The 20,613-nt window shown below is 39.4% G+C and overlaps 1 protein-coding gene across 2 annotated transcripts in view; it reads left to right on the plus strand.

Moving 5' to 3' along the window:
• The window catches only part of MALRD1 (MAM and LDL receptor class A domain containing 1), a 562,786-nt gene that overhangs the window by 144,250 nt on the left and 397,923 nt on the right, over positions 1-20,613 (plus strand). For both annotated transcript variants that reach the window (XM_084782548.1, XM_084782549.1), the window contains exon 18: positions 3,855-4,267. In XM_084782548.1, the coding sequence (XP_084638674.1) occupies positions 3,855-4,267 (413 nt within the window). The remainder of the gene's footprint in view (positions 1-3,854; positions 4,268-20,613) is intronic.

Raw genomic sequence — 20,613 nt, forward strand, 5'->3', positions numbered from 1 at the left:
AGGCCTCCCCATCAAGTGGAGAGTGAGGTCTGACTTTCATGCGAACTCTGGTGCCCCATTTTTGGCAAGACTCTAGTCTTTTATAGACACAATGCAATTTAAAAGTTCAAAGTTGACTCAAGGAGATGTTAATTGAAATTAACCCCTTGCAAAATTAAAAAGCAAGCGGACTTCTAACATACAGTAGCCCAGGATATACATTACCATTCTAAAAGGGAGGAATGGGGTCATAATGAGTCTATGCTAGGCCAAGGCAAGATTGAAATCCAGCAGGACAAACTCCAAATTCTGTAGCCCTGTGTCTGATGTCAAAGGGCACACATGGCGCTGTGGCTTCTGCTTTGCTGTCCACAGCACACTTGTCTCTCAGGCTGGTCCCACTCTCACCTGCAGCAATTCTGCACTGAATTCCTTGTGCTCTGGCACGTCGAATATCTTGGGTACGCAAGACCAATCCAGGCATCATTAAAAAAATTTTTTATGTATACATTTTTATTATTACACACTTATAAAATAAACTACATACAGCAAGAGGAACCACAAAAGAATCAGGAATTATATAAATGTTACATTTGTTTTGACTACTTGTATTTGGCAGCCTTGAAGAAAACGTCTTTCCTATCTTGGTGAGTCTAAAATTCTAAATGCAAATCAATATCCATCATATTTCATCTCTTATCACCTTAAAACATCTATCTAGACCTAAAAACATCTTAAACCCTAACCAACTGAGCTTAATTGTAAAACTAAACTATCTGGTCTTCAATCCCCACAGCAAACTATCTCTATCATTTTCTCATTTTGGAAGTTGCTAGCTTGCACTTCCTTTTTACTCAGGTAATTAGTTTTGATCCTTTGAAGGCTTCACTGTCACAGCTTCAGTTTCCAGGCCTTTGTTAAGGGACTCCCTTGTGCCATGCCGGGCCTCAGTGGCCTTTCTTGGTTGTGAAGGAAAATTCCAAAGCCCTTTACTCCTGCATCTTTTCTAAAGCCAGAACCCATGGCCAATGCTACCAAACTGGGCTGCAGGCTTGGGATTCAACCTCATCTCCTTCTTGAATTACATTTGCATAAGATTTTCCTTGTTGCATGAACTTTACTTTTTATGAGTTGGAAGCTTAGCTACGTGGGATCCTGTCCTGAGGATCCACCCTCTTTATTCCCTTCCACATCTGGCTTCATTTTGTCTTTCAGCACAAGCCTTGGCTCCCACATTGTATTTCCTGCACACGTTTCTCATCAAAGTGTACATTTTGTATTTCTTTTTGCCTGGCTTGCTCCTTTTTACTGTAGATCTTCATAGCATAGTAACCACAGGACAAAGTCAATATAGGATGTTTTGAAATCTTCTCAGCTAATATTCCTCAATTTACCCTCAAGCAGATTCTTAGGATAAGATCAAAGAGCAGACCCATTGTTTACAAAATATCACAAGAAAATATGGCTCAGTTGCTTATATCATTCCCCTATGAAATCTCCTGAGTTGGGCCTCCACATTGTCTTCTAAGCTTCCATTAGGATAGCCTTTTAATCTCTGCTTATAGTATACTTCCCTAGTGCAAAGTGCCCAGATCTTCCACATTCATCCCCAGCATGATCTGGCCTGTCACAGCAATAGCTACTCCCTGGTATCAACTTCTGCCTCAGTTACTTTTCCATTGATGTGGTAAGACACGGTGACCAAGGCAACTTGTAGAAGAAAAACTTTTAATAGAGTTTATTGAGACCTTACTTTTCAGAGCAGGAGAGTTTATTACAATTATAGTAGAGAATGTGAGAACAGGCAGAAAGGAATGGGACTGGAGTAATTGATAAGTGTTAATGTCCTTATTCACAAATAGGAAGCCAGAAGAGATCATGAGGAATGGCTGGACTTTTTGAAACCTCACAACCTGCCACAATGCCGTACCTCCTCCAACAAGGCCACATCTCCTAATCCTTATCATACAGTTCCACCACTGGGAAATGAAACATTCAAATATATGAACCTATAGGGACCATTCCTATTCAAACTAACACAGGATCTTAAGGAAGGGTAATAGAAGATAGTAGATAAGACCTAAATATGTTATGTGCATTTATAAAAAAGTAATAATGAGATGCATTATTTTATATAATTTAGTATGTACTAGTAATAAATAAAACATAGAAAAAAACCAAAAATGTCAGAGAGAGAGAAAAAAAACACCGTTGATGAAACCCAGTGAAGTGTCAACAGGAACATAATGTAACAGTAGGCAAAATTGTACATGGAGAAAGGCATGAATATTTAGCACATATAGGAAAGACAGTGTATGATAAGGGGAAAGATGGATAAGGAAGAAATAGAAACCATTATAATTGGAGCTGAGACAAAATAGTTTAGATTAATTGGGAATGTGGGAATGTAGCAAGTGATTTTACATAGAGAAAGAAATGGTTATGTTGGCATTGGGAGGTCTAATTTAGGCATGGCTGTGTAGAGACATTAGGAGTTTTGGTGGGTAGAAATGAAGAAGACTCTTTTAGACTGATACGTGAGGAATCCCTCATCAGAATCCTGGGATTCTGTGAATTTTGTCTAATGGACTTGCATTTGTTTGAGATTTTTCATGTCATTGTAAGTAACTTTTCCATGATACCTAGGTGATCTTAAATATTTAGAATCATTAGAGAATAAAAGCTCTAAGCTGTTACAATCATTGAAAGAGCTTATAAAAATTCAAATACAGGGAGTTCAAATCCCAGAAAATCTTATGTAACTAAAACAGTAAGACTGAGGGTGGAGGAGCAGAGAAGAGCCTCCTTGTAGGGCAGTGTAGCTAGCTCCTCAGTGAGGGCCAAGGGATGGCTCAGGAGTGGGTGCTTGCTGTGCTTTCCTGAGAACAGGAGTTTGTGTTTCAGAAGCCAAACAACCGTGCCAATGCTGGCATGATTCCCTGCATGCCAATCACTGGTGAATGGAAGAGCCTCGGAATCACTGGGGCTTGTTGCCTGCCAGCCTAGGCTACGATGAAGGCAAAGAATAAACAGACAAGACAAGGATGCCCTCCTCTGTCTTCCACATACACATGAGGAATGAGTACCCTTATGTACAAATGTGAACATTAGCATGCAGCTATGCAGCGCGCGCACACACACACACACACACACACACACACACACACACACACACACACACCCCACAATAATTAGATGAAGGTTGCTAGGAGAGAATAGATGGATATCTGACATAGCAACCATATCTGGCCTCCATACAAACACATGTACCCTCATGATGCACATGTGCAAGCAAGCTAGGAACACATAAAGGCATACATACTCTACACAAACAAGTGCACATTCCAAAGGCACAATCAAAATCTCAGTACACAGTTTTAAAGCAAGTTAAATAAGCAATTCACATGTGGCTTCTGAGCTTTGGTGGTTTTGTTTGTTTCATTTTTCTTAATGTTTTCTGGTTGGCACAGGCAGCTAAATTGCAAATGCACCCAGTCAAAAATGTGTTACTATGAAACAGCCATGACCACTTGCCTGAGCTTATGGTAATAGTTACACAAGGGGTTGAACCTAGGCCCATGTGTATGCTAGGCATTGGTTCTACCTCTAAACTGTATCACCAGCTCAGAGGAATGTGATAAAAAATGAAGATGAGTGCCCATTAACAATATTTGAAAGGTAATGCTCTAAGCATTTCATTTTTACTCCATGAGATATTATTTGGTGCCTAGGAATTAGTGTCTTTTCACTGTGCTTTATGTCACATTTAAAAACTCTTTGCACTTGCCTTTGTGTGATTGAAATATCAGTGTGTGTTCTCCATCACTCTTATTTATTACCTGCACTCCTTTGATGATGTTTAATGTCATTCCCAGAACCTGAACTGCAATGTGACTTTGAAAATGGAATGTGTAACTGGGAACAAAGTATGGAGGATGACTTCAACTGGACCAGATACCAGGGTCCTACTTCAACACTGAACACAGGCCCAATGAAGGACAACACATTGGGCACAGCCAAAGGACACTACCTCTACATAGAAACGTCAGGGCCACAGGTCTTTCAAGACAAAGCTATTTTACTCAGCCCAATCCTTAACGCCACTGATGCAAATGGCTGCACCTTCCGCCTGTACTACCACATGTTTGGAAAGCATATTTATCAGCTGGCTGTGTACCAGAGAATCTGGAGCAATTCCAAGGGACAGCTGCTGTGGCAGATATTTGGGGATCAAGGCAACAGATGGATAAGAAAACACCTCAGTATTTCCAGCAGGCATCCCTTTCAGGTAGGATAATGGGTTTCATAACATGTATTTGAAATGCTTCCTAATGTCTAAGGAGTGTGAAATATCACTGTAATCTTGAATTAAGAGCGGGTGGAATTGGATCAAAGTTACTTTGAAACACATTCATCATTTATAGGAGGGTGTGTTAAGGCTCTTTGAGTTGCTTTGCTGCATGACTACCTCAAGAATGTATGTCTAACATCTCCTCAGATGAGCACTTGACACTGGAAACAGCTGCAGGTCCCTCCACTGTTAAATGCTCGTTCTCCTGAAATTAAAACATGAAAAGAAAAGAGAGTTTGGCACGATCTGTGAATTCTGCAGACTGCAAACTCATAAATATATGCTTTTGAATACATCATTTGACATTTTAACATTTTATAGGTGAGCAGCTGAAATCCAGGCAGAGTGTATTTTTCCTTTCGCTCATTTGCAGTTTTTAACTGGAATGCATATATTTCACATGGTTCTGGGCTTCATAAAAGAAGGTTTGTTTTTTAAAATGTGTCACGTAATTTGACCATATTTACCCTGTCATTTCTCTTCCTTCATATTTATTTTTTAATATATTTTATTAATTTTTCATATTACATCTCAATTGTTATCCCTTCCCTGGTATCCTCCCATTCCTCCCTCCCTCCCATTTTCCCCTTACTCCCCTCCCCTATGACTGTGACTGAAGGGGACCTCCTCTCCCTGTATATGCTCATAAGGTATCAAGTTTCTTCTTGGTAGCCTGCTGTCCTTCCTCTTAGTGCTACCAGGCCTTCCCAACCAGGGGATGTGGTCAAATATGGGGCACCAGAGTTCATGTGAAAGTCACAGCCCACTCTCCACTCAACTGTGGAGAATGTCCTGTCCATTGGCTATATCTGAGTAGTGTACTGCACATGGCTAGAACTAGAAAAGATCATAATGAGTGAGTTAACCCAGAAGCAGAAAGATTCAAATTGTATTTACACACTTATATCTGGACACTAGCCCAAGAGGCATGTCCCACAAAAGTCTTCACTCACCAGGAAAGTGGCACAGAGGGGAGGACATACTATTGGGACTCTAGGTGACAGAGCATGGGAGAATGGGGAAATAGAAGGATCCAGAGGGTCCTAGAAACCTACAAGAAGAACATTATGGTGGGTGGATCTGGGCCCAGGGGCCCTGCTCAAACTATGGCACCAGCCAAAGAAAATACGTGCAGTAAACTTCCTTCATATTTAGTTTGTTTTATGTATATAATATCTGGAATCCAAATATGTGAGAAAGCATGCACTATTTGATTTTTTTAGTCTAGCTTATGTCACTTAACTAGTTGCATCAATTTTCCTATAAATGACACAATTCATCTTTTTTTAATGGTTCAATAAAGTTGCATTGTGTATATGCCACATCTTTTGTTCATTCATATATTGAATGACACCTAAATTGATGCCATTACTTAGCTATTGTGAATTGTACTACAGTAAACGTGGATATGCACGTATCTCTATGGTATGTTGACTTAAAGTCCTTTGGTTACCAGTCCTGGGGTTGGTTGGTTGTTTCCTGCTACTTCTTGGTCCAGGAGTGGCATAGCTGAGATAGAACAGCCAAAAGAAAATGAATAGCAAGTGTTCTACACTACTGGGTAGAACGAAAGTTCATCTATCCACTGTGGAAATTAGCACAAAGAACCCACAGTACTCCAATACTAAGCTGAACTAGAAAGACTGCACACTTTATTGGTTAACCCATAACTTCTCCCAGGAAGAACTCAAGTTCTGCTCCACAAATCTTTATTCCTTATGGAACTTTTTTTTTTTTTAGTTATAAGTTTAATCTGTCTTCTGAAAGCCAAACTAACAATTTCAAATGCACATGTCTTTTTTACTAATTTGTAGAAGACTTTTGTATAGGCTTTATGTTGGCTTTTCTTACCAATTCCCTTAAGTGGTTAAATCAGAGGCTCCCCAACCCCCCCGCTCTTTTTTTTTTGCATTTCTGTAGATATAAGGGAGAAAAATTCAGAGAAGTTGTCATTTGCCCTCCAACAAAAGATCTGATAAGCATCAGAAACAGGACTTAAATTACATAGGTTTTTTTTTACTTTATTAATTTATTCTTGTTACATCTCAATGGTTATCCCATCCCTTGTATCCTCCCATTCTTCCCTCCCTCCCATTTTCCCCTTATTCCCCTTCCCTATGACTGACTGTTCCTGAGGGGGATTACCTCCCCCTGTATATGTTCATAGGGTATCAAGTCTCTTCTTGGTACCCTGCTGTCCTTCCTCTGAGTGCCACCAGGTCTCCCCCTCCAGGGGACATGGTCAAAGATGAGGCACCAGAGTATGTGGGAAAGTAATATCCCACTCTCCACTCTACTGTGGAGAGTGTTCTGTCCATTGTCTAGATCTGGGTAGGGGTTTAAGGTCTACCGCCTGTATTGTCCTTGGCTGGTGCCTTAGTTTGAGCAGGACCCCTGGGCCCAAATCTGCCTATCATAATGTTCTACTTGTAGGCTTCTAGGACCCTCTGGATCCTTCTACTTTGCCATTCTCCCATGCTTCTCTCATCTAGAGTCCGAATAGAATGTCCTCCCCTCTGTCTCAGTTTCCTGGTAAGTGAAGGCTTTCGTGGGACATGCCCCTTGGGCTAATATGCAGATATAAGTGAGTATATACCATTTGAGTCTTTCTGCTTCTGGGTTAACTCACTCATTATGATCATTTCTAGCTCAATCCATTTATCCACAAATTTCGGGAATTCCTTGTTTTTAATAGCTAAATAGTATTCCATAGTGTATATGTAGCACAGTTTCTTTATCCATTCTTCTATTGAGGGACACTTAGGCTGTTTCCATGTTCTGGCTATTATGAATAAGGCTGCTATGAACATAAAGTGACAGCCTACAAACTGGGAAAAGATCTTCCCCAACCCTACATCTGACAAAGGTCTAATATCCAAAATATATAAAGAACTCAAGAAATTAAACACCACCAAACCAAATAACCTAATTGAGAAATGGGGCTTGGAACTAAACAGAGAATTCTCAACAGAGGAATATCAAATGGCTGAGAAACACTTAAAGAAATGCTCAACCTCCTTAATCATCAGGGAAATACAAATCAAAACAACTCTGAGATTCCATCTTACACCTATTAGAATGGCTAAGATCAAAATTTCAAGCGACACCACATGCTGGCGAGGATGTGGGGAGAGAGGAACACTCCTTCATTGCTGGTGGGAATGCAAGCTAGTACAACCACTTTGGAAATCTATCTGGTGCTATCTCAGAAAAATGGGAATAGGGCTTCCTCAAGACCCAACTATTCCACTCCTTGGAATATACCCAGAAGATGCTCCAGCACACAGCAAGAAAATTTGCTCAACCATGTACATAGGGTTTGTAAATGGCAGCCATCACTCTTCCGACCATTACTTCTTGAAGCCTGTAGCATGTAGGCGCTGAGTGTTCTTCTTTGTCCTGCTTTTAAAGATATCTGTATGTAACTTACTATAAGAATACTGCATCTATCCCTGGCTTGAAGTTATTTTTTTTTCTCATGTGCTAAATTTCTTTCAGTTACAACATTGGAAAAATTCTCTCCATCAAAATGACTGAATTATTTTACCTATTTTATAGACACATAGATAGTTCCCGGACACCTTTTGAGAACAGCTAACAATTACAGGTGCACACTGAGTATGACTCAGTCAGTAAAAAGCACTTAGGGATTGGTGATTTGTCCAGAGACATGTCAGTTGAAAGCATGAGGTCTAGTCACATGGTAGTGTGGTATCTTTCTGTTCGTCCACAAAGGCATGGCGCAAGTACAGTTCAGTCAATGATACTAAATAATTAATTACTAATGTCTACTCAGCTCATTTGTAATTTAGACCAAACTCTTATCCATGGCATTAACTCTTCTTGTAATGTTTGCTCAATAACTGGTCTCCAAGTGAAAGCCACTTCACTGAGAGCTGGCTTAACATCCAGGTGAACCTGGGACATGCCAAAACATCCTTTGTCATGAACCTAAACATGACAGTTGCCTGAATTTTGAAACCAACCACAGGTCGCATAGAAAGCATTCTCTTTGGTCTTCACCAGACTGTCTTTTAATTTAAAAACTCGGAAATAAAAACTTTTAGACTTTTATTTTAAATAAAAGAAACCCAAGAAATGATAACAGTACATATTTTGCATGTTGTGTGGATAGGAAAAGGTAGCTAAAGTGTAATCCAGTTTAACCAAGAAGATATGTCTCCCTGTTGCAGAGCAGCTACTCCTAGTTTTCTATCCTGAGAAACAATGGAAGAATCATTGCTTTTGTTAGCTGCGATATAAGGAAAATTACTTAGCTTACCACCCAGCAAATAACAGGCTCTCATAAAGTATTTGCTTAAAAGAAAATTTTACACACATTTCTGGATCATTCCCTCAAAATGAAACAAATAGGACAGGTTTGGGCTGTATGTATGGGAGTTCTTGGTTTGCCTGTTCATGTCAGTCGGAATAAACAAAGCTCTGTAAAGTGTGGCCAGTAAAGACTCTACAAATCATTACAGATGATTTATTGAAACTTCCAACTGTAGTTTTTTTCCGGACAGAATTTCTCTGTATAGCCTAGGCTGTCCTGGACAAGCTTTGTAGACCAGGCTGGCCTTAAAATCACTGAGATCCATCGGCTCGTGCCTCCCCAAATGCTGGGATTACAGGCACGTGCTACCACGCCCTCCTTGAATTTTATTATGAGTAATTTTCACGTATTTGAATATGAACTGCCACACATATTGGGCACTTCAATCAATATCACAATCAAGACAATGAACATATGCCTCGTGTTTCAGAACTGCCTCCTGTCCTCTTTTAGAACATCGTTTAGACCTCTCAGCATTGAACAAACACTACCTGCATTCTGTGAATCTTAAACATTTATATAAAGGGAATCAGAGTGCATGAAGTCTTTTTCCACCTGGCTCGTTCAGTACAAGCACTTCAAGATTTATTTATGTGTTAGCATGTATCAATAATTCATTTGGATAAATCACAGTTATGTATTACCTTGTTGATTGCAGTATGCACTATTATAAATAAATCTGATTTGACCAGTTGTGTACATGTATTTACATAAACAGTGACTCATTTCCATAGATGAAAAACCAGAAGATGAACAGCTGATTTATCTTCATTTGAGAGACATATGATTATCTTTTTTGGAGACTCTTCTCTGGCTTTAAAGTTCAACAATTTTCATTCCTTATCAACAGCGTATGGATGTTTCAAGTTTAAAGCCAACCCCCATTATATAATTAGTTATTTAAATTTAGCTCTTTTAAAGATGATGGAAGTGTCTAACTGCAGTTTTAACTGCCATTGCTGTTGAACACATTTTTGTGATGTTAGGTGTCCAGTGACTATGTGGTTAGGATATATTTTGGAGCCTTTTGTAAAATTTTGAAATTGGATTACTATTGAGCTTGTATATATTACAGATGGAAGTCTCTTAGACATATGATTTACACTACACTAGTATAGTGTGTGGAACTCAGATGTATAGTAACTGTTACCCTGAATGATTGTCTGACTGGATGGTGAGTTCATATTTAGTAAGGAGAAACCTATAACTATTCTTTGCACGTTAATTTGATTTTTATTACCTCAGAGTCAAATGGAATACTATTCAGCTATTAAAAACAAGGAATTCCCAAAATTTGTGGATAAATGGATTGAGCTAGAAATGATCATAATGAGTGAGTTAACTCAGAAGCAGAAAGACTCAAATGGTATATACTCACTTATATCTGCATATTAGCCCAACGGGCATGTCCCACGAAAGCCTTCACTTACCAGGAAACAGAGACAGAGGAGAGGACATTCTAGTGGGACTCTAGATGTGAGATTCATGAGAGAAAGGCAAAGTAGAAGGACCCAGAGGGTCCTAGGAGCCTACAAGTAGAACATTATGATAGGCAGATTTGGGCACAGGGGTCCCACTCAAACTAGGCACCAGACAAGGACAATACAGGCGGTAAACCTTAAACCCCTACCCAGATCTAGACAATGGACCGAACACTCTCCACAGTAAAGTGGAGAGTGGGATATTACGTTCTCACACACTCTGGTGCCACACCTCTGACCATGTCCCCTGGATGGGGAGACCTGATGGCACTCAGAGGAAGGACAGCAGGTTACCAAGAAGAGACTTGATACCCTATGATCATATAGAGGGGGAGGTAATCCCCCTCAGGAACTGTCATAGGGGAGGGGAATAAGGGGAAAATGGGAGGGAGGGAAGAATGGGAGGATACAAGGGACGGGATAACCATTGAGATGTAACAAGAATAAATTAATAAAAAAAAAAATGATCTACTAGTAATTTTTAACTGGCAAACTAATTTCTTAGATTATGGTAAGACTGGATGGAGTTTTATAAGAATATGCTTTAGTAATTATGATTTTTTTGTTGGTTTTCTTTTCCCTATTACTTTGAAAGACCTGGGAGATGGTTTAGTATACAAAGTGCTTGCTGCATAAATGTGATGGACTGAATTCAAATCCCCAGAGACTACCTAACATCCAGACACAGTAGTAAATGTGAGTCTTCCCAATTCTCTAATACAGAAATCAGAGACAGGGACAGGCAAATTCTCAAAAGTATATGGTCCATCTAGGTAGGCTTATTGCTGGTAAACAAGAGTCCCAAACAAGGTGGAAAGACAGAGACAGAAGGTTGTCCTCTGGCCTCTACACATGGCTTGAGAATGCCCACATATAAACAGACACACACTTAACACATGTGTTCATACACACACACACACACACACACATACACACACACACACACAGAGTAAATCTAAAAAATTATTATCATATATTTGGATATCATTATTTTATTTGTATCTTACGCTCAATAATTATGAATCTTATGTAAAATATATACATTTTATTTTGATAGGTTACTGTTGTTTTTAGATTTACATTAAAATAATAGCTTTAGTTAACCCCTAAACAGTTAACAATAGTATGCCTCTCCCTTTACTTGTGAGAAAGCTACCGTTTTCATATAAATTATATATATACATTTTGGAAAGTAAATATTTTGGTAGCTGGTAAGATAGCTCAGTGGGTTAACAATTTTGCTCTCAAAACTAATTACCCAAATTCTACCCCCGGAAGCCATTTAGTAAAAGGGAAAAAAAAATAACTCCAGCAGGAAAGCTGTCCTCTTACTGCCACGTGTGTGACAAGTACAGATACATACAGTAAATAAAAAAAATAGTAAGTAAGGTAATGAGTTTAAGGAAAAGAAACATGGAAATTAAAAAAAGTCCAGATATGATATACATGTGTAAGGCGTATGAATGATCATACAGCTTACAGCAAGCTTTCCCCATGTCTTCTTGGCATTAAACTGAAACAACAGGCATCACTTCATATAGCTCCTTTTTGCAGCACTAGATCTTGAACTAGGCTGTTATATATGCCAGGCAGATCTCCAGCAGGAGGTTATAGTTTCAGCTTCATCTTTTTTCCCATTCATTTATTCATTCATTCATTCATTCATTCATTCACTTTACATCATAATCACAGGCCCCCTCAGTCCCTAACATACACCCCTTTCCCCCATTCTCCCCTCTTCTTCTCTTCATAGAAGGGGAAGGTCCCCCATGGGTACCATCCCACCCTGTCACATTACAGTCCCTGCAAGATTAGATACATCCTTTCCTACTGAGACCAGACAAGGCAGCCTACCTAGGGGAACAGGCTCCAAAGGCAGACGTCAGTGTCAGAGAGGGCCCCTGCTCCAGTTGCTAGGGGACCCACATGAAGACCAAGCTGTGCATCTGCAGTATCTGTATCTGGAGACCTAGGAGCAGTCCATGCACGGTTGGCGGTTCAGTCTCTGTGGCCTAGGTTAGTTGGGTCTGTAGGTCTTCTCGTGCAGTCTGTGACCCCTCTGGCTCTGTCGGTCATTCCCCCTGCTCTTCCACAGGACTTCCTGGCATCTGTTTGCCTGTGGCCTCTGCATCTGTTTCCATCAGCTGCTGGGTGAAGCCTCTCAGAGGAGTTATGTTAGACTGCTGTCTACAGCATAGTAGAATAACATTAATAATAGGAGGGATTGGTTCTCTCCCATGAGATGGATGTCCAACAGGGCCAGTCTTTGGTTGGCTTTTCCCTCAATCTTGGCTTCATCTTCGTCCCTGCACATCTCGTAAGCAGGAAAACTTTGGGGTTGAAGATTTTGTGGGTGGACTGGTGTCCTTAATTCCTCCATGGAAAACCTGCCTAGCTACAGGAAATGGCCACTTCAGGATCCATATCCCCTGCTGCTAAGAGTCTCTGCCAGGGTGACCCCCATAGACTTCCTGGGGCCTCCCCATCCCAGTTCTTTGACAAGTCTCAAAGATACCTCCATCTCAGTTTCAGTTCTCTCTCCTTACTCCGAATCCCCACTCCTGCTACCCTTCCTATTCCCTCCCCTACCCAGTTTCCTCCCTCCCTCCCTCCACCTCCAATGCCTATTCTATTTCCCCTGCTGAATGAGATTCAAGCATCCTCCCATGGGCCCTCCTAGTTTCTTACCTTCTTTGAGTCTGTGCGTTATAGCATGGTTATCCTGTACTTTATGGCTAGTGTCCACTTTTAAGTGAATACATACAATCCATGTCTTTCTAGGTCTGGGTGACCTCACTCAGGCTGATATTTTCTAGTTCCATCTATTTTCCTGCAAATTTTAGTTAAGAAGAAAAGAATCATGAGAATTTTTATATTTGTTATTTTTCATTCTAAAAAAATTCAAAATTCCCCCCTTGTCAAGCATCCTTAGTCCCTAAGAGCAGGTGAAATTAATATTTTTGTTTGGCTCTTTATTTCTTGAGTTTGTTTTGTTCTTTGTTTTTGTAATATCATAGTTTAGTTTATTATTATATTTTAGAAGCATGATTGCTCCTAAAAGAGAGAAAGAGAAGGGTAGATTCAGATGGGAGGAAAGATGGGGATGATTCTGGTGGAGGTGGGCAAGAGAAAATTATAATCATAAAATGTACTATGCAAACAAGATTTATTTTCAATAAAAGAAAACTAGAAAAAATATTGATATGGTTAATTACACAAAGCAAAGTGGTCTTCATCTGCATCATCAATCTGCACAGGAGATGGACTTGTTTTCTACTGGAAGCTGAAACAGAGAATTAAAATATTCATAAACAGGGAGGTGTTATCTGGTCCCACTCATTCCGTATGCTGAAGGAAATGAAGCTATTCTCTTTAAAGTTTTACAGGTATTCAGAAACAAAAGCTAAGCTTGTAGACTCCTGGATTCCTCCTCCCTGATCTTAACACTGACAGCATATTTTGTCCTCATTACCTATATGATTAAACAAATACACGTTAGAAAAACCAAAATACTAAAGAGCTATACAATTAAAATGTAACATTGTCTTCAGCAATTCGAAGTGTTTAACCAATATACAGCAACTTAATAATTCCAGTAATTAGTGGAGGAAACTAATTACTTTGTCTGATCCAATCACTATCCTGATTATCGGAAAAACTATGTTTATTCATGAGCCATGAAAAATGGCTCAATTATCCCAAAAGTCCTACTTTAAAAATGAATGGCTTATGCAAATATGAACATATTTTCCATGCTGCTTTTTTGCAGAGCATTCTTAGATATTTTTTTTTGAGGTACAATAAATAATGACATAAAAATCCACAGCAACACTGGTTTATATATTGTAACTTCTGAACATCCAACTATGTTTTGGAATGTATCTGGTTGTTGCCAAACATGAGATCCAATTTTATAATAATATGATATACCAATACTCTTTTTATACTAATTATTAAACTCTATACAATACTGAAAACAGGATGGTTTATTTAGAGACACTGCAGGTTCTGACAAGTGCCTTTTCCAGGAGTAATTTTTTTCTTTTAGCTGATGCAGGCTTAGAAATGAGTATCTAGGCATGACATGATTCTTACAAAGCTGCTATTCCTTATGTTAATGTTGTCATGTGTTCTTTTTATTCTAGAACATTGCCACTGAACCAACATAATAATCTGCGGCCCTAGAACTTGCCAATCAAATACTATCCTTCTCCATGGGACTTAGTGGACAGACTTAAAAGCTAAAGATATTGACCATGGTTTGTTGTTTTCCTTTAGGGGATTCCTACTGCTCTAAGTACTTTGCAATTGATATGTTCAACAAGGCTTTTTACACTAAACAAAAGTTACTGAGAATTTCTCAGAACTCACAGTTTCTAGTATCCTTTTGAGGTAAAACATCTCACTTTCTTCTGGTACTGAACGTCAGCACATTTCCATGAAAAGTCAATTCAGCAGCAAAGCAGCATCTCATGGGAAGGGCCTGAGGGATCCACATACCAAATAGAAAAAAGCATCTGAGACAGATTCAATTGCAGGGGCTGCTGGATTAAATGAAAGAGACGGGATACTTTATCACAGCGATTTTGAAAAATATCCTAAAGTTTAACTTCTAAGGATATCACAGCTTATACACTCAGCAAACCCCTAACATTAAGAAAGGAAAACCCCTAGCCATAAACTCTTTATTCACACACACCATCACTTATGTGTTATGGTGTTATTTACATTGATACTCTTGGTATATAAGGAAAAATAACTTTCTCATGTATTTACTATATGATATTTTCAGATACTTTTGTGTTTGGATAACCAAAAGTGGTACATCAAAATATAGAACATTATATTTTAATTTATTTTAGTTTAAAATTGATCTGAGGGCTGAAGATATGGTTCAACATTTACAAGCACATTTTTGCAGATAATCAGATGTTAATCCTCAGCACTCATGCAAGGTGTTGCCCAGTGACTTGTAATTCCCATTCTAGGGGATATAATAGCCCTTTTTGGCTTCAACAGAATTCCCACACTCCACAGGTAGATTGGAAGGATGGAACGAAGGAAGGATGGATGGAAGGAAGGAAGAAAGAATTGTCTAATATTTTTTTCGCCAAGGATTTGACCCAGTTGTGATCTAGCACCACCAGGTTTGGGAATCTTTTCCATCCTGCCTATAGACAGAACATGCCTTCTTATATTGAATTGCGACCTCTCTCTCTCCTTTGCTTTTCTCCTGCATGAGTTAGCTCCTTGGTATGGATTATGTGTGCATGACACTCCCTGAGAAGTGTTACAACAACTGAATTTATTCCAATTTATTGATTGTTTGCCAATACAGAATCCAGTGATCTCTATTGGAATCTTATTTTGTTCCTAGCCTCTCTTAATTTTTCTTGAAGAATGTAATTATATACACATTACCTGGGGCAGAGACATGAGCCATCAAATAAAAGGAGCCTTAACCTTTCATTATTATTATTTTGGGGGGAGTGGCTTTTTGAGACAGGGTTTCTCTGTGCAGCCTTGGCTGTCTTGTACTCATTTTGTAGACTAGACTGGCCTTAAATTTAAAACTTAGAGATCTTCCTGCCTGTGCAGCCCGGAGTGCTGGGATTACAGCCATGTGCCACCATGCCCAGCCCTCTTAATATTTTCATCTACTAAGTTTACACTCGAGAACCACAGCTACAGAAAAGGGTCAAAAAGTCTCATAATGTGTTTAGTGCTGGCCCACATCCATAGCTATCCTTGGCTACAGAGAACCTCTGATTATGTTAAAAAAGACTTCTGTTGTCTTCTGGAACAGAGAAATGATGCAGGTAGATTTTACAGTGAAAGATAGAATACTATTTTAATTAATTTGTAATATTTTGGTATTGCATTGCATGCGTGGTATATGCCTGTAGAAGTGATGTGTTATTTTTCAATACTGCTAGGTGAAAACTGCTTAAGTTATGTTGTATATGAAGCAAGGCCATATTTAACAGATGATAAGTTCATTTCACTTTTCCTGAAATTATATACAGAGGTGCTGATGGTATAAATTTCATGTCACTTTGCATATCATTTTTCCTCCAAGTGTGCATAGTTTGCTAGAATCTACACAGAAAGATCTCAATTGATATTTTCTGACATGAACTCTCTATTAATAGCACTCAATGATGTGTTGCCGTGCACAGCTCCGTCAATCTGTGTTGTAACCAGAACTTACTGCCTCTGTCTGCTAACCTAGACCTAGACTTGGAAGCATCTTACCTCCATACAATCTAACCTACGCCTAGAATCTTTTCAGCCTCTGAGACTTAGTGTTTAAAGAGCTCACCCTTTCTTGTTCTTACTAAGCTCTGGGCTGGCTGGCCTCAACTCAGCTGTTCTGACTCCAACTCTTCCCCCACCTAGCTTATTCAATTTGGCTTCTCTCTTTGCTCCTGAATTGCTTTGCTTGGTCTCAAACTAAATCAACAATCTGCTCTAATTTTCTGGCATCTTCTCATTTTCTGGCTCATTCTGTCTTCACCTGTGTCTAGTTTGCTTTCTCATTAGTCTGGCTCTCTATTACTGCCCCAGTAAAACTGTCTCCTCTCTCTTCTTTCTTTGTGTTGCCCCTTAAGTAGTTTTCCTTTCCTCTCTTATTGTGAGAGTTGGTTGTATCCTAGTTTTGTCAAGTCTTTCTTTGATTTGTCACTTTTTCTTTTTTTTCTTTTTTTTGTTTTGTTTTTTGAGGCAGAGTTTCTCTGTGTAGCCCTGGCAGTCCTGGACTCACTTTGTAGACCAGGCTGGCCTCAAACTCACAGCGATCCGCCTGCCTCTGCCTCCTGAGTGCTGGGATTAAAGGCGTGCGCCACCACCGCCCGGCTTTGATTTGTCACTTTTTCTGCCACTCAATCTACATCACTTTCTTATACATGGGTAGTTTCTTCTACAAACTAACTTTACCTTCATTTTATGGGATTAAAGGCAGGTACCACCATGCCTGGACCCAAGCTTTTCTATACCTGAAACTTGTTCTGTACCAGGCTGGCCTTGAACTCAGATCTGCTCGCTTCTGTCTCCTGGATTAAAGGAGTGTTTGTATTCCAGCTGGATCTCACATACCTAGACTGTCTTGCCAGAGTAGCCATGTTCTCAATTAAAATTATTCTAAAGTTTCCCTCTTTCTGTATAAGCCAAAAATTGTACCCAGTTTAACTTTACAATGGAAACAGTTATCAATCTCACAAATCCGTTGATGTGACGATTCTTCATAACTGCAGTTCTAATTATCTGTTCTTCAAGAACAGTGCATTTTAGCATCAAAGTTTTCCAGTCTGCCAGTCTTATGAAGGATCATATCTGTTCAGTTGCTTTGTTGATCTGTGTCCAAACAGGGTGATTTGCTTTCTGCATCATCTGCATTGCTATCTTTTTGTGTCTCTTCATTGACTCATGGCATGTATTTGGAAGAGTCTCTCTCTCTCTCTCTCTCTCTCTCTCTCTCTCTCTCTCTCTCTCTCTCTCTCTCTCTCTTTCTTTCTCTCTCTCTCTCTCTCTCTCTCTCTCTCTCTCTCTCTCTCTCTCTCTCTCTCTCTCTCTCTCTCTCCAGGATTTCTCTGTGTAGTCTTGGTTGTCCTGGACTCATTTTGTGATCCACCTGCCTCTGCATGCTTCTCTTATTTGCATCTTTATCAATTTTGATGTAATCCATAGTCTTTAATCACCTATGGAAATATAGACAAAAATCTCTTCCACAATGTAACATATTCCCTGGGTTCCATTCTGATGTTAAATCATCTTTAAAGTGTACAGGTTAATCTAATTCAGTACTTTCCCCCACCGTCCAGTGTCTTTCAGCTAACCTTATTCCTTATTCCCCCACCCCACCCCCTGCTTTGTTTATTGAGGTGCAGTTCTATTTTTATGAGTTCACACATAAACTAGACATTTAGGCACTCTCATTCTGTGCAGTGAGCTAGGCTCCACTGCAGCGAGCCAGACTTCTTATCCAACATCAATGGGCTGCCTATCTTGATCCTCAACTGAAGGGTACCACCTTCAGTTTCTCCAGCTTCAAAATGTTATCACAGCCTTTTCTATCACACCTATTTAAAAAACTGTACAAAGTGACAAGAGTATAAAGAACAGTTAGCAGGGAAGGGGAGGAGCCAGTCAGGTGTGACCAGTTAGCCAGACATAGTGACAAGACACAGGCCCATAAGAGCAGTAGTAGTAACATCAGGAGTTTGAGCCTATCATGGACTATACACTGAGATTTTGTCTGAAAAACAGAAAACAAAAAGCAAGTAGTACAACAAAAGCAAAGATATCAAAGGGCCAGTTATTCAGAAAAAAAAATCCAATATCTTAAATCCATTCTTTTAATCCTCCTGAACTTCTTAGTTCTTCCACAACACTAAGTGGGACCTACTTATTAAACCCTCTGTAATAATAGTAGGATGTTTTTAAGGATTATTTTCATTGGAGATATGCAGGAAAATTTGAAATTAATGTATAATTATGATAGTATCCAGGTATTTACATAATAAGAAACAGATGAGAGAAAGATTTGGGGTATCAGAAGTGAATCTTTCATATTTTGTCAATTGGTAGACAAAACAACAAACAAAAGCCGTATATACTAAATGCGAACATGAGTAAGTTCATTTTATGATGCTTTTTAATTCTTTCATTTTAGGTATTACTTTATTCTTGATGAAGCTGTGTCTGAATTTCCTTTCTTCCTTCTTTCCTTCCCCTCCTCCCTTTTTATATTCCACCCTCTCCTTCATCCTTCTCTCTTCCTTTCATCCCCTCTTCCTCCGCCCTTTCTTCCTATTGCTCCCCCCTTTATTCTTTCACATATACCAGAATTTCAGTCCTTTCTACTGAGGTATCTTGTCAAGCCCCTTTGCCCTGATCTCTCAGTAGGCTCAGGAGAACAAAGTGAGCAATGCTTCTTGCATCTGTGGTAGACATATATGGTTTGGCAGATTCTGTCAACCAGAGGCTGCAGAGGTGATTGTCAATTGTGTGGAAATCTCTACTGTAGGATTTAGTTGTTCTGTGGAGATTTGTATCCACCTGCTGAGTCTGCCAGCATCTGCTTGGCTTGCCTACCTGTAGAAAGGCTGTTGAGACACACAGTGGAAAGGTGGACAGGTGTGTCAAATCCTCATGACTGGATTATCTCATTGGAAATTGTACACACACGATCCCATATCTGAGACAAGTAATCCTAATCACATTGACTCACTCTGTGGATGCTCAAGCCAGGTGGCTGCTCTTTGATGTGCCGCTCAGTCTCTGTGAATAACATGACGAAATATATCCCGAATGGCTTGGCTCTATGGAGCCACATTATTTTCATCACAAGAAGTGTGCCGGATTTGCCTTTTCTCTGCATTTTTAGAGCGTTATATCACATCGAAACAAATCCTCTTGCTGATGCTGGTGACACATGAATCTGGCCTTTATCTTCAGTGGAAATCAATGTGTCACATAGTGCTCACTGAGGAGAGGGTCTGGGGTTCTTTTGAAGTGCTTTGTCAAATGATTGCTTTATCTTGATTTGTGCCTTCAGCCTTTTTCTCATTCAACAGAAGCTATTGTGTTGCTATCTGTTAGAGCAGAGCAACCTATACCAGTTTGCCCTCTGAGGCTGGAACTGTTTATGGAACGTAGCAGTTCACAATAGATCAGGGGCATGATGCATTCTTGTTTTTCATAGTGTCAGATTACAGATTTGGGTTTCAATACAAACTTTTGTGAGGGAAGAATTATGGGCAAGACCTGACTTCTAGGGAAATGAGAATTTGTCTCTCTCAGGCATGACCCCTTTATTAGTTGTCCAATAGTGCTCTAAAACTATATATTTACAAACAAGAGACTCAGCAACTTCAGGTGTGTGTGTGTGTGTGTGTGTGTGTGTGTGTGTGTGTGTGTGTGTGTGTTGTGTACATATGTGTCTATTAATTAGAATCAAACAGAGGGTATCATGGAGGAGTGAGGTTTCAGGGGAGGACCTCAAGGGAGGGTGACTACATGGTGCTGCGGATAGTAAAGAGAGGGGGAGTGATGTAATTATATTTCAATTAAAAGATATTTTTAAAAGGTTTTATTAAAATATTCCCTTGCATACACAGAATAAAAGAAAATTACTGGAGGTTGTTTTTAAATGCCTCTTATAGAATGTCCATGTCTAAAATGAAAACCTAACTACATGGTACTGACAATATTGTCTTTCTTCCTACAACATGCATGTGGAGTGACCGTAGGGATTATTTTCTTAAGCTCTTCAAAGCAGCATTGTCGACTTATGCCAAGCTGAAATTAGATCATGAATGTTACCATCTGAGATTCTTGGAATAGAAGTCAATAATTTACGGAATATTTTCCTTTCCTAAAATATATTCCAACTTTCTTTATTATGTCATCATTTGTATTGGAAACATGTTTTTTCATTACTACTGTCTTGAAGTATTTAGGTAAAA

This window comes from Acomys minous (assembly GCF_964271855.1).
Source record: "Acomys minous genome assembly, chromosome: 5".
Classification (NCBI taxonomy): Eukaryota; Metazoa; Chordata; class Mammalia; order Rodentia; family Muridae; genus Acomys; species Acomys minous.